Source organism: Silene latifolia, unplaced genomic scaffold (assembly GCF_048544455.1).
Source record: "Silene latifolia isolate original U9 population unplaced genomic scaffold, ASM4854445v1 scaffold_20.1, whole genome shotgun sequence".
Taxonomy (NCBI): Eukaryota; Viridiplantae; Streptophyta; class Magnoliopsida; order Caryophyllales; family Caryophyllaceae; genus Silene; species Silene latifolia.
Genome location: NW_027413163.1, coordinates 6,613,783 through 6,627,078, shown reverse-complemented (window position 1 = coordinate 6,627,078; position 13,296 = coordinate 6,613,783). Strand labels below are relative to the sequence as shown.

The 13,296-nt window shown below is 34.5% G+C and overlaps 3 protein-coding genes across 3 annotated transcripts; all 3 read left to right on the top strand.

Moving 5' to 3' along the window:
- Window positions 1–787: 787 nt before the first annotated feature.
- Window positions 788–3,839, top strand: LOC141638236 (uncharacterized). The gene is made up of 10 exons (XM_074447648.1): window positions 788–998; window positions 1,144–1,556; window positions 1,668–1,725; window positions 1,888–2,190; window positions 2,285–2,397; window positions 2,526–2,595; window positions 2,836–2,927; window positions 3,045–3,076; window positions 3,172–3,224; window positions 3,411–3,839. The coding sequence occupies exons 1-9, from the start codon at window positions 990–992 to the stop codon at window positions 3,192–3,194; spliced, it is 1,113 nt and encodes a 370-aa protein (XP_074303749.1). The 5' UTR covers window positions 788–989; the 3' UTR covers window positions 3,195–3,224; window positions 3,411–3,839.
- A 706-nt stretch (window positions 3,840–4,545) lies between these two features.
- LOC141638450 (uncharacterized) lies at window positions 4,546–5,981 on the top strand. Its single transcript, XM_074447864.1, has 5 exons — window positions 4,546–4,634; window positions 4,772–5,169; window positions 5,286–5,343; window positions 5,457–5,765; window positions 5,856–5,981. The coding sequence occupies exons 1-5, from the start codon at window positions 4,626–4,628 to the stop codon at window positions 5,979–5,981; spliced, it is 900 nt and encodes a 299-aa protein (XP_074303965.1). The 5' UTR covers window positions 4,546–4,625.
- Window positions 5,771–11,152, top strand: LOC141638449 (uncharacterized). Its single transcript, XM_074447863.1, has 7 exons — window positions 5,771–5,968; window positions 6,060–6,135; window positions 6,243–6,328; window positions 6,474–6,505; window positions 6,603–6,658; window positions 7,990–8,211; window positions 10,937–11,152. Exons 2-7 carry the CDS (start codon window positions 6,073–6,075, stop codon window positions 11,150–11,152), a joined length of 675 nt encoding a protein of 224 aa, XP_074303964.1. The 5' UTR covers window positions 5,771–5,968; window positions 6,060–6,072.
- The last annotated feature ends 2,144 nt before the right edge of the window (window positions 11,153–13,296 follow it).

Below are 13,296 nucleotides of genomic sequence, written 5' to 3'. Positions count from 1 at the left end.
ATCTATACCAAAATAGCGACTGAAATCGGCAAATTAGCGACCGACATCAGTCGCTAAATTGGCGACTACACTGGCCCGTCGCCAAATTGGCGACCAAAAATGCGACCACCCCGTCGCAAACCCCGATCATAATTTTCGTTTTTGCAACATAGCGACAAATTTGGCGACAGAAAAACATGTAGTCGCCAAATTAGCGACCAAACACAGCGACTGAAAAGTCCGCCATTTTGGCGACTAACAGGGCCCGTCGCCATTTTGGCGACTACAATCCGTCTCTAATTTTGGTCGCTAATTTGGCGACTACATGTTTTTCTGTCGCCATTTTAGCGACTGAAATCCGTCGCCCGAGTGAATTTAGGCGACTAAGCGTAGCGACGACCCCTTGGCGACTGATTGTAGTCGCCCGAGAGCATTTAGCGACTATTTTCTGTCGCGTAATTCAGTCGCCCGAGAGCAGATTTCTTGTAGTGTGTTAAGGCTCCTTGGTATATGAGGGTGTTACAGAAACCCCTAATAGTCTCAAATCTCATTCCTTAATCTGAACTTCTGAAAGCGATAGGTGGCAAATAAGCCCCATAATTTGACACTATATGCAAATTAGCCCCATAAATTTTTGACGGGTGCAAATTAACCACATAAATTATACATAATGTGTAATTAAGCCCGATTGTAAATATTCAGGCCATTTTTTCACTGAAAAATATTGACATGATACTGGAAAGATGACTAGGATTGAATTAGATAATTAATTTAAAAAAAAAACATGATCTAGGTTTTCATCGTTTTAGTTCATGTTTCATACCTCTATCTTCTTCATCAATATCTTATTTTTCTTTCCTTTTCTTCATATGAACACTACTGTACTAAAGCTTTAGGCAGCTAAAATTAATCACAAATTTTTATTTGTAACGGCCGATATCCGTCACAAGCGCTTAGGGTTTTGAGTTTCATCTTACAAATCTTGTTTCGCGTCTCCTATAATCTACGGCATGGATGAGGTATGTTGTCGTATTTTGTACTCCATTCGTCCGGGTCATTTGTTTTATCTTTATTTAGATTAGAAGAAGTTGTATCAAGCAACTTACCTTAGAAATTTGCTTCATGTCTAACTAAGTTTTCCTCTTGTTGTTGTTGTATTGTTAGCCAATCATCTATCCTCGTTATAAGCTTTCCAACCACTTTTTTCCGAAGCCATTGAACCCGTATCAAAGGTTGTCTTTGGCCGTTAAAAATGATGAGAAAGATGAGTTTATGAGACTCATCAAGGACCCTGGTTTCGAACAATTGCGTGATGTATTTACAGTTGATAGAATATTTAACAACGATGCTTTAGAAATTGCTATTGAGGTTTTTAATGGCAAAACTAAAGGTCTTATTGACATGGAAGACAAATTGAAGGATGGAATGACTCCCCTTCATCTTGCCGCTATCTCCCGTGCTCCTAGGTTGACCCAGTATCTTCTTCAGAGGGGTGACAAAGTTGATGCCGTCTTTGATTACAAAAATTTGAATCTCGAGCATGCCACTCCTTTTGACATTGCCATGGAATCTGTCATGTAATTTCAACTCTATCTACTTCTTCATCGAAATATAGTGCATGGACTCTTTTTGTTTCTCTTCATATAATCTAGTTTAGTTTTTGATACTTATAAACTTATGTTATCCAGGTTTATAGGAGAGAGCAGATCACTCTTTCAAATGCTTTGGCGGCTTTGCTACCATAAGGTTTGTTCTTATTTCATTTCTTGATTGTATCAATGATCCTGATTTCATCAAGTTATTCCGGGAGTCATTGAGGCACTTGGTAATGTTTTTCAATCTATGGTCATCTTATGAAGCTATTATTTTCGTATTTCTACCTGTTTATGTGACATGTGAGTGTTACAGAGAGATTGTATGGAAGTTATAAGGATGCTTGTCCGAAGTACGCAAAATACAACATGGGCTAGGCAAGCGTTTTTCAAATATGCACGTGACGGGAATTTGCTTAAGTTAGCTGCACTGTTCTTAGCTGTTCCCGAGTTGGTCTTGTCGTCTCCAGAAAGAAAGTTATCTTTGTTTAGCAAGCTCGACCTTGAATTGAATTCCGTGAAGAATAAGACAGATGTCAAACAGCTCTCATTACTACTTGATATTTTTGCTTTGGTCGGTCCGAAGCTTGCTGCATATATAAGGCTGGAAGAATTCGCGGTATGTTCTTTAGTCACATCTTTTTTCGTTTTGTCGAGTCATATTGTTGCTTTATTAACAATCGAGCTCACTCATTTCCTCAATAACGGTAAAGATGAAGTCTCTCCCTACGAAAAGAGTTAACCAATCTCATATGGAACTTGATTTCTTCCTTCGTGAAGTTGCTCACAAGAAGTCACGAATTTCTTCTCCTGATTATTATTTAAGGTTTGCCTACTTACTTTAAATATATATTGTTCCCTCTATCCCAAACAAATGGTTGGGGCGGAAGGATTAATACAAATTTTGCAATTATTTCGTGTGCTCTTCTGTTCTAATGAACTGCTTCCTTTCAGTTTTTTTGAAGCAACAAACCAGCACCAGAATTCTAATGATGATGATGATGATTTGCCAGACTGGAATGATGTAAGCTAATAGTTTCTTTGATATTTTGATTTTTAACTCTTTTTTTTTACTTGATTAATAATATAATATTGTGGTCATCACATTTGCCACATCTAAGTCAATTCATCCAAGCCCTCAATTCAAAGGTGACTCTTTGGCTAACCATCACCCCAGCATAACACTAGAGAATGTATTTTTTTTTCCTTTTTTTTTTGCCGTTTATTACTAAATTTCCCAAAAATTGAATTGTTGATGTATCAGTGTGTTTGTGATTTGGAGGAGGAAGTCCATGTTTTCAATTTCTTGCCCGATTTATTGATGAGAAGGGATTTTGATCGAACTGATATTTACAGGTATCCTTTAGTTTTCTTGTGTAGTCCATGATATTGTTCATGAGTTACTTATTGCTCTTTCTTTGTTGGTTTTCCGTCAACTTTTTGATGTATGTTTATGCTGTGTATACGTGCCAGGTTGATCCCCAGTCTAGAGAGTGAGGATGCAGGCAAGTAACTGATAATAAATTGTTTTCTTTTTGGGGAGTTGAGGTTGAAGGGGCACTGACATAAAGTTTCCCTTTTTTTTTCTTAACCTTTGCAGCTCATCTGACTAGAGCTATTTAAAAGAAGTTATCATCAATATCATGTCTTGAGGTTAGTTTTTTGTTTGTTTGTTTGTTCTAAGCGTTTCATCATAATCTGAACTTTTTAGTCACTGGAGAATGAAACCCAGACGAATGGCCTTTTGTTTTGTGTCGTGTGTCTTTGATACGGTTAACCTATGTTAACCAATGCACGGGATTTCTTCAGTGTTACTATTGACTTTATTTTTGATTGCAGACAAGTGGTAAAACTTCAAAAATATCAAAGAAAGGGGAGAAGTATCAACCCCCAGGGTTTCCCCAGTTTTCCTCCAGATGTTTTGAGCCTAGCGTACGATCATTCCATACAAGCGCGGGTAGTGCAAATCCCATGTTTGGTGTCAAGTTTACTCCCACGAAAAGTTGGGAGAACAAAGTGATTCAGTCGACCAAGCTGAAACCTTTCTTTTGTGGGAAGCTATTATTGCACTTCCCACTGGTTGCCAAGCGTCTGTTAAAATGAGTAAACTTTGTATTTTGGAGGCTAAATTTCCAATCGTATGGAATGCTATTTTAAGTGCTTTATAGTATCTATGTGTTAACCGAAGTTAGATGTGACGAACTTTGATTTAGCTGTGCTATTCTTTCTTGATTTTAAAGAACCTGCCGATTAAGGGCATCACCCTCACTTTCTCCATTTTGCCAAATTATTCATGTATTCTCTGTTTCTCCTAAAGCCGCTTTGCCATCTTCGACTCTTCGTTCCTTGAGTTTTTGCTACACCGTCAAAAATACATTTTTATCAAGTCATAATTTTATTTCGCACGTAAGTAATGTGTCTCCATTTGTATCTTGGCCTGTTGAGATTCCAATTGAAGAAGAAGAAGAAGCAATTTGAATTTACAACCAAAGAAACATGCATTTTTTTTTTTGCAACAGTAAAACCAAGTAATTACAGTTTCATGACCTCTTAGCTAGACTATGAGCACATTTATTACAAAAGCCTGAATGATACGTGACAACGGAGCTTTTAGACTAAACAAAAAAATTGAGGTAAAAAATAGAGAAAATTTCCATTACTCAGAGTTACAGGAAGTAAGCAATATAGGCTGGTATTAGTGGGTTTTTTCTTATTTAATTTTTTTATCTCAACCTAGTCATCTTTCCGATTCCATGCCAATATTTTCCGGTAAAAACATGGCCTGAAATCCTGAATATCTACAATTGGGCTTAATTTGCACTAGTGGTAAGTTATGGGACTAATTTGCCCTAATCTCTACTGCTATTCACTTTCTCTTTTATTTTTAAATTCATTACCTTGTCTGTTTTTTGTTTTTTTGAGTAATTTGGTCACTTGATTGGTGAGTTTATTTTGTGATTATATATATATTATTATTTGTTCATTGTATCTTTGTACTTAGGGTTTTGAGTTTCATCTTACAAATCTTGTTTCGCGCCTCCAATAATCTACGGCATGGATGAGGTATGTTATCGTATTTTGTACTCCCCTCCATCCCGGTCATTTGCGTATCTTATTTAGAGGAATTTGTATCAAGCAGCACCTTGGAAATTTGGTGCTTGTCTAACAACGTTTTCCTCCTCTTGTTGTTGTATTGTTAGCCGATCATCTATCCTCGGTATAAGGTTTCCCGTGACGGTTCGAACCTATATCTAAGGTTGTTTGTTGCCCTTGCAAATGACGAGAAAGATGAGTTTATGAGACTCATCAAGGACCCTGGATTTGAAGAAGTGCGTGATTCATTTACAGCTAATAAAATATTTAGCGAAGACGCTTTGGAAATTGCTATTACGGTCTTTAATGGCAAAACAAAAGGTCTGATTGACATAGAAGACGTATTGAAAGATGGAATGACACCCCTTCATCTCGCTGTTATCCACCGTGCTCCTAGGTTGACCAAATATCTGCTTCAAAGGGGTGACAAAGTTGATGCAATCTGTGATCACAAAAAATTGAATCTCGAACACGCCACCCCTATTGACCTCAGCATTTGTAACATGTAATTTCAACTCCTATTGACTTCATCATCCAAATATACATTCGGGATCTTCATATAATCTAGTTTAGTTTTTTATAGTTAGACATATAATAATGGTACTATGTTTACGTATACAGAGCTCCTGGTTACAGCAGAACACTCTTTGACATCCTTTGGTGGGTATGCTTTCATAATGTATGTTCTCTACGCTTTGTTGTAATTCCTTTTTGTTTCATTTGTTGAATGTATCAATGACTCTCATTTTATAAAGTTATCATCCTATGAAGCTATTATTTTAATATTTCCAGAGAGATCAAATGGAAATTATAAGGATGCTTGTCCGAAGTAAGCAAAATACAACATGGTCCAGCCACACGCTTTTCAACTATGCGTACAAGGGGGAACTACATAAGCTAGCTGCACTGTTTTTGGCTGTTCCGGAGCTGTTCTTGTCATCTCAAGAAAGCGGCGAGTTGTCGTTGTTGAGCAAACTCGACCTTAAATTGAATTCCTTGGAGAATAAGACAGATAACGAAAAACTGTTGTCATTACTACTTGATGTTTTTGCTTTGGTCGGTGTGAAACTTGCTACATATATTAGGCTTGAAGAATTCGCTGTATGTTAAGATGTTTTTTTTCCTTTACTTCACCACTTTACTTACTACACTGTAAAGTTGGACTAAGTTTCTCATTTTTCCTCTATAAAGGTGAAGTCTCGCACGAAGAAAGAAATTGATCAAACACATCTGGAAATTGATTTCTTCCTTCGTGAAGTTGCTCGCAAGAAGTTAGGAGTGCTCTCTCCTGACTATTATTTAAGGTTTGTCTACTAGCTTTAAATAAGGATTAGTACATATTTCCATTGATTTTGTGTGCTCTTCCGTTCTTTTAAAACGAATTACCTCTTTCAGATTTTTTGAAGCTATGGAACAAAAATTTGATGATGATGATGACGAGGAGGATGGTCGTAAGCCAGACTTGCATGAAGTAACCCAACAGTTTCTTTTTATATTTGCCAAACCAATTACTAGATAATGTATTTTGCATCTTTTCTTAATTACCGTTGGTTACTAAATTTCTCATTGATGTTTCAGTGTACTCACATGGTAGGAAACAAGATGTTTTATTTATTGCCTTATTTACTGACAAGAAAGGATTTTGAGCGAACTGATATTTACAGGTGCGGTCTGTCTGTTTTCTTCTTCTCTAGTCCATAATCTTGTTTGTTCATCAGTTAGTTATTTGCTTTTGCTCTTTCTTATTCGGTGTTTCAACACCTTATTGATGCACTACGATTTTATGGAGTGTATCCATGTATGTACCAGGCTGATCCCCAGTCTAGAGTGTGAGGATGCAGGTATGTGATAACTGATAATGAAACATTATTCTTTTGGGGAGTTGTGGTGGGAGGGAGCATTGACGGAAACTTTCCTGTTTTTATTTTCCCTTTGCAGCTCGTCTGACTAGAGCTATTGAAAAGAAGCTATCATCAGAGTCCGCTTTTCTTAAGGTTAGTTTTTCTTTATTTGTTTCAAGCGTTTTTTTTTTTTGGGTTAATTGATGAGAATAATCCAACCTATAGCTCACCTTCTCAAAATAATCCATACTATTAATTATCCTATAATAATCTCATTTATACCATCATTTATCTTTTATTGCCCTAAGTGAAAGGCAACTTGTTTAGCAGGTCACTCCATCTTAAGTCATTATAAACTTGATTCTTCAGTTTACCCCCTTCATTTTACCCAACATTCTTACATCTCCCACGTTTTTCACCTCTTCTAATTTATCTTCTTCATTCGCCATTTGCCCATTTATCTCCCATTATTGATCAACTCTAAGTAGCAAGATGATACATCTGACAATATTTTCTTGATCCAATTTTTGCATCTTAGCTTTAATCCAATAATCCAATAATTGAAAATCAACTCCCTCAAAAAAATAATTGAAAATCAGCAATAATTTAATCACATCAAAACCGCACAAAAGTGAAAACCATTTTTTAGCAATTAAAGTTCGATGCCGCTGCTTGAATGTGACACGCGACAGAAGGGAGCACGATATAGAACAATGGAGATGGTTTTGCATTTTGGGTGTCGCGTTGAGGCTGCTGTGCCAGTGATGCGGCCTGTTTATAGGCTTGCTTGGGCTCAGTTGCAGAGGAGAAGTACTTGGTGGCGGTTGTAGGAATTGGATCAGCGGGTTTTGGATTGATTGAAGCGCCTGTTATTCGTTGCTGGTGTTAAGGGCGGAGGTGCAGGTGCGCAAGTCGAGTTCGAGTCATAGTGTCGATGGGTGTTGCTACTGTTAGAGATTGATATTGTTGGCCTGGAGTGATTGAATGGTGAATGGAGATGAGTTTCAATTATTTTGCCAGGGAAAAAGATGGAAGAGGAGAGGACAATGTCAACTTTGACATTGATTTGTTCAATTGATTTAAAAATAAAGAAATTTGGAGGTAGAAAAGAAAAAATAGATCCGGGGACAAACAAATTTAGGAAGAAATATGGAGAAATTATTGGTCCTGTTAAAACAAGAATCACACTAAACTAAAGGAGGAGGAAGAAGATTGTATAAAGAAAGAAGAAAAAAAATTAGGTAACCTAGAAAATTTTTGAGTTTACAGGTGATAATAGGTAATTTAAAGGACGGGAGCATTTCTAGTTAAATGATGGTATAAATGAGATTATTATGGGATAATTAATAGTTTGGATTATTTTGAGAAGGTGAGCAATAGGTTGGATTATTCTCATCAATTAACCCTTTTTTTTTTTTTTAAAAAAAATTTACATAATCAAACAAGATGCATATGTAAGTTATTCATTGACTTTAATTTTGCAGACAAGTGCTAAGAAAGAGAAGCATCAATTGGTAAGGTTTCCCATGGTTTCCTCTAGAAGTTTTGAGCCTAGTGTACGATCTATCCATACAAGCGCGGGTAGTGCAAATCCCATGTTTGGTGTCAAGTTTACTCCCAACAAAGTGATCCAGTCAAGCAAGCTGAAATGTTTAAAAGATTTGGGATATTTTTCACAGATTTTCAACTTTTTTCGTTTTTACATGGTGTCACCCCTCGTTTTTCGAAAAAAAACTTTGACCGACAATAATTCTCTATTACGAGTTCAGAAAACGGTAATTTTTTTTTTCAAACCAATTATCTCGTCAAGGCCTTCAATTTTAAAAAAAAATTCACCGCTTTTTGAACTCGTAGCCGGTAGTTTCGATTGGTCAAATATTTTTTATTGAATAAACTTTGACCGACCATAATTCCCGATTACGAGTTGAGACGTCGGTGAATTTTTTTTCAAACGGAAGACCTCTTAAAGACGGTCAATTTAGAAAAAAAAATTATCGTATTCTAAACTCAGAAATGGCAAGAGTTATTGATCAAAGTTTTTTGCATGAAAAGAGGGTATATCATCATGAAAAAGTTGAAAAATGCGAGAAAAATATCCCTTTTTGTGAAGCTATCGCACTACCCACTGGTTGCCAAGCGTCTGCTAAAATGAGATGCAGCAATTTCCAATGGTATGGAAGGCTATTTAAAGTGCTTTACAGTGTGTGTAATCCGAAGTTACATATTGCTGTGACTGGAATTTGGATTGTGACAATTTCCCTTTGCTAATGCATAATCATTGTTATGTTTTGTAATCTGTATATTTGCTGATGCTAGCAGGATGATTAACTTATCATGGTTGGCTTAAGTGATAAAAGTTGTGTTTCCAGATTTATGAGATTGAGCTGTTTTGAACACGGGAATGAGGTGTGTGGTATCGGTGCATAGTAAATGAAGTAGCTATTACTTAGTTATATTATGAGGTTGACGTTGTGTGTGGCTGTTTTCAAGTCACGACTTGAAAGGTCAATTCTTGACGGTTTTTTGATGTTATGGAATTGAATGGTCAATTCTTGACGGTTTTTTGTGTTCTTTGATTTAAATATAAGTTAAAAATACTTTTATTTCAAATTAACTCGTCTTAAAAGTTATTCATCGAATAAGTTTGAATTGTGCTCTTGCAAATGATGAGAAAGATGAGTTAATGAGATTTAACAGGGACCCTAGATTCGAAGAATTGTGTGATTGTTTTACAGCTGATCATAGAATATTTTGCAAAGACGCCTTGGAAATTGCTACTGCGGTCTTTAATGGCGAAACTAAAGGTCTTATTGTAATACTACGTGTTAGTTATATGTTAATTACTAACCTTTGAAAACAGGAGTGACACCCTTGAATAAACAGTTGTTCTGAAAGCGATGCAAATTTTGGGACGAAGTTCATTTTAAAGGGGAAAGATTTGTAATACCCTGATATTTTATACACCGAATTTAAAGAGTATTTTATAGTATTATATTTTGTTTATTTCATATTTAATATTTTATTTATAAATTATATTTTCGTAGTTATATTCCTTTTACATAAATGGACGTTTTATATTATATATATAAAGGTATGAGCTTGAATTGTCGAGTCAGGAATTAAGTAGTCGGATTCGGAGAAGTGGACCATGAGAAGGCCAATGACTCGAAATCTCCCCCAACGACCAACAAATAGCGCGCTTCATTAAGGGTAAGATCGTCATTGCTCGTCATCATATAAAAAAAATTCTCAATACAACCGTCTTTCTCATTTTATATAATTCAGTTTCTATCTCTTGAAGTTTTCTTGATATATCGCGCTATTTAAGGTTTGTTTTGCTGTAATATTTTCTCTATTCTTTACGATCGTTCCCTAATTTACGATCTACTCAAATTCTGCGATGATTAATCGACGAACATTATATACTCTTTCGAATCACAAATGTTAGATATGATTTCTAATGTTTTTCGTTTTTTTTCCTTCTTCTTCTGATTTTGTTAAGAATCCTATTATTTTTTAAAGTTATGATTAATTTGATTCTACATTTGAACTCTTTGAAGCGATCAATTAATAAGCGAAATTTTGTATACTTTGAGTAGCCTAATTAATCTAAGGTGTCAAACATGTGAATTTCTTTGTGTGCGTTATATGCCCAATCTAATTGAAGTTATTATAATCACTTTCTTGTATTGTCCAAATTAAATATTAACCTAGGGTTCATGATATGAGTTAATCAGGTGATATTTGTGATCTATAGTACATTACTGAGCCATGAAACTTTTGTTATTTAGTTGAACCTTGTCAATTCCACGGGATCATTAAGTTCATCATTCAAAGGTCTTACCTCTTTGTCAGCATTGTCTTTTCATTTCATGTATTTGTTTCCTTTTTTTTTGCCTTTTGTTTCTTATACTGAGTAATAGTTCAATTCTATTTTCTATGCTAATTTTGAAGAATAGTTTTTATGATACTTGTGATGAGAAGTCCTTTAAATCTGAAGTTTGCGTACAGTTCAAAGGAGAAGAAGGTAGATATTGAATTCTACTGACCTTAAAATCCTGATAGTGTAAGGCGGGGCAGAAACCGAGAGCAAACAAACTAATTTTCTCATCCTTAATGGACTTCTTAGTAGTGCAAGGGTGTTGCTTCTTCATGTATGCAGTAAGTTTAGGTAATGGTAATTTTTAACAACGTTGTACTACCCTAAGGTTTCAATGCTTGCTTCTGGCCCATGGCGGGAAAAGTGGTTTGTATGAGCTTTACCATGTGTTAAAGACATGCATCCAACTTCTAGACAATTCATAACAAAATTTATCGTAAAAATTATAAAAATCTGCCTACTTCACAATACAAGAAGCAAAAATTGTTTGACGAGCCATTCATCAGTTTTGATGACTTTTGTATTTATGTGTGGATAGTTTATGAACATAGGCTCAAAGAATTAGTGAACTAGATGCAAATGATGACAAAATGATGCTCAAAAGAAGGAATAGAAGTGTATTGATTCATGGAACTCTCAGAAAGCAGCTACTTCCCACAATTGACATGAAGGAGAACATGGCAGCCCCGAAAAGAATGCAGATGGTCAACGCAACAGCTACAAAACCCGGGCTCAAAAGGAAGGATTTGAGAAAGATTTGGAAGTAGCTTTTGAATTCCTGCTTGCTATTGAGATACTCGTATTACAAATATGGCATTTGCAGGGTCACTTAACAGTTGCATATCTCGTGCATATTGTTAGTGTGGACAGAAGGGAACATAGGAGTTCATAAATTTGTTTTGATTTTCATGTATCGTGGTATGAAGGCTTTTAGACTGATATTTTTACTGATAACTTTTGTACCAATGCTTTTAGCTGTGATATTGTATTGTATACGTTGTGATATTTTATTGTTAGATGTGTGCTATTCCATTGGAAATGTATTGTGATATTGTATTGGATATGTATTCCTTACAATACAATATCACAACATATTCCATTACAATATCACATTTGTCTCATATAAATATCACAAGTTTTCAAAAGAAGTAACACACTAATTACATTATAGTAACACATTGTATTCTTTACAATATCACAATGTATTCAATACAATACCACAAAGTATTCAATACAATATCTCACTTTTTGGGAAATCATCACTTAATGTTATCTCAATAGTACAATATAAGATGTTTTGCAAAACAATGTCACAAAATATACAATACAATATCACACTTTTTCAAATAGTCTTTGTTAGTCAAGGTAGAACAATGAATGTTATCTCAGTATTACAATATCAACTGTTTTGGGATATAATATCACAAGATATACAATAGAATATCACACCTTTTCAAATAGTCTTTGTCAGTCAAGGTAGAACGTTGATTGTTCTCTCAGTGTTACAATATCAAATGTTTTACATTACAATATCACAAAATGTTCAACACAATATCGAACTTTTTTCCAAATAGTTTCCGTCAGCCTGATTGCATTTTTTAGTATTACAATATCACATGTCTAACAATATAATATCACAACATATCCAATACAATATCACAACTATTTTTATAAATTTCGTCATTAACCTTGCTCACCTACTGTTGGATTTTAGTTACAACTAGTATAACACCCGTGAAAATTCACGGGGTTGTTTAACTTTTATGTATTAAATTTACATTTTGTATTTGTGACTGGTGTTACACTGTGTATCCAATCAAGTCGGACAATTCTCTTATGAAATCGTTTTATATTGTAGGAAATTAATCTAATGTAATTCAAAGTATGCTTTATTTTAGAGAATGGTCCTAAATTTAAATAATATCAAAATAATCCTTTGTTTTATGCACGTATTTCGATTTTGCACTATTTCAGGTTAAGAAAAATGAATGTCAAAACATTTAGTCATAGTTTTTGCATTGTTAAGGGAGTGCGACAACATTATGCATATGAAGAATTCCATTGGGATACTTTTGTTATAAAAAAGGGGCAAAATTGGATAATTAGACAAACCCGAGGTTAATATGAGTAATTCAGACTTCGGATTATTTTATCCATATAAGATAGTATTATGTCTTTAAATAAAAATTCACTTTGCAACGGTATTAAAAAGTTTATATTATAACAAAAGATTTACAATCATTGTACAAACACTTTCAAAAAATAAATTTTAGAATGGTTCGGAAAGCAATATAAATCAACAACCGAGTCAAAATATTACCTTGAAGATGGTGCAAATTAAATTAGGAATATAAAACTCTATGATAAGATGCATGGAGTAAAATAATTCTTATGTTAATAATATAAAGCAAATAGTAAATTTAAGTCCGGAAATTAAATAAAAGAAATTTTTACCACAATAATTATTGTGTGAGACGATTTTACACAATAAGATGGTTCATTTATAAAAAAAATCTAAATCTCTTTTATTATTCACAATAAATAAATAAATGAATTGTTTATAGCAATAAGTCTTCTTTAAGACAGATAAAGAATAAAATCGAAAATCGGTTAAATAATATCCCACCTACATAGATAAGACAAACCTTTAGCTAATTAATCTCAATGTAATATCTTTTTGTCTTATATGTGACACTTGACCCATATTAAGCTGAAAACACGGATATACCTATCTTAAATAATAATTTTTGTTTTTATAGAAAAGAAATAGTGAGATTGTAGTTTTGTGTTCTTGAATGGAAATGAAATACCAACCAAAGGATAACCTCACAGAGTCACAACCACCATCATATATAAATGGGTCATGCTCATTCATGGACATGATTTACTCAATCATGTACATAAATGACCA

What these genes read in the sequence shown, in the direction of transcription:
- LOC141638450 (XM_074447864.1), top strand. An exon ending in GGTGGGTATGCTTTCATAAT is followed by an intron (nt 5,344 to 5,456) that starts GTATGTTCTCTA and finishes TAATATTTCCAG; the next exon opens with AGAGATCAAATGGAAATTAT. An exon ending in TTAGGCTTGAAGAATTCGCT is followed by an intron (nt 5,766 to 5,855) that starts GTATGTTAAGAT and finishes TCCTCTATAAAG; the next exon opens with GTGAAGTCTCGCACGAAGAA.
- LOC141638236 (XM_074447648.1), top strand. An exon ending in ATTGCCATGGAATCTGTCAT is followed by an intron (nt 1,557 to 1,667) that starts GTAATTTCAACT and finishes TATGTTATCCAG; the next exon opens with GTTTATAGGAGAGAGCAGAT. An exon ending in GGCGGCTTTGCTACCATAAG is followed by an intron (nt 1,726 to 1,887) that starts GTTTGTTCTTAT and finishes TGAGTGTTACAG; the next exon opens with AGAGATTGTATGGAAGTTAT.
- LOC141638449 (XM_074447863.1), top strand. Translation starts at nt 6,073, where the DNA reads ATGGAACAAAAATTTGATGATGATGATGACGAGGAGGATGGTCGTAAG. An exon ending in GAGCGAACTGATATTTACAG is followed by an intron (nt 6,329 to 6,473) that starts GTGCGGTCTGTC and finishes TGTATGTACCAG; the next exon opens with GCTGATCCCCAGTCTAGAGT. An exon ending in CAGAGTCCGCTTTTCTTAAG is followed by an intron (nt 6,659 to 7,989) that starts GTTAGTTTTTCT and finishes TTAATTTTGCAG; the next exon opens with ACAAGTGCTAAGAAAGAGAA.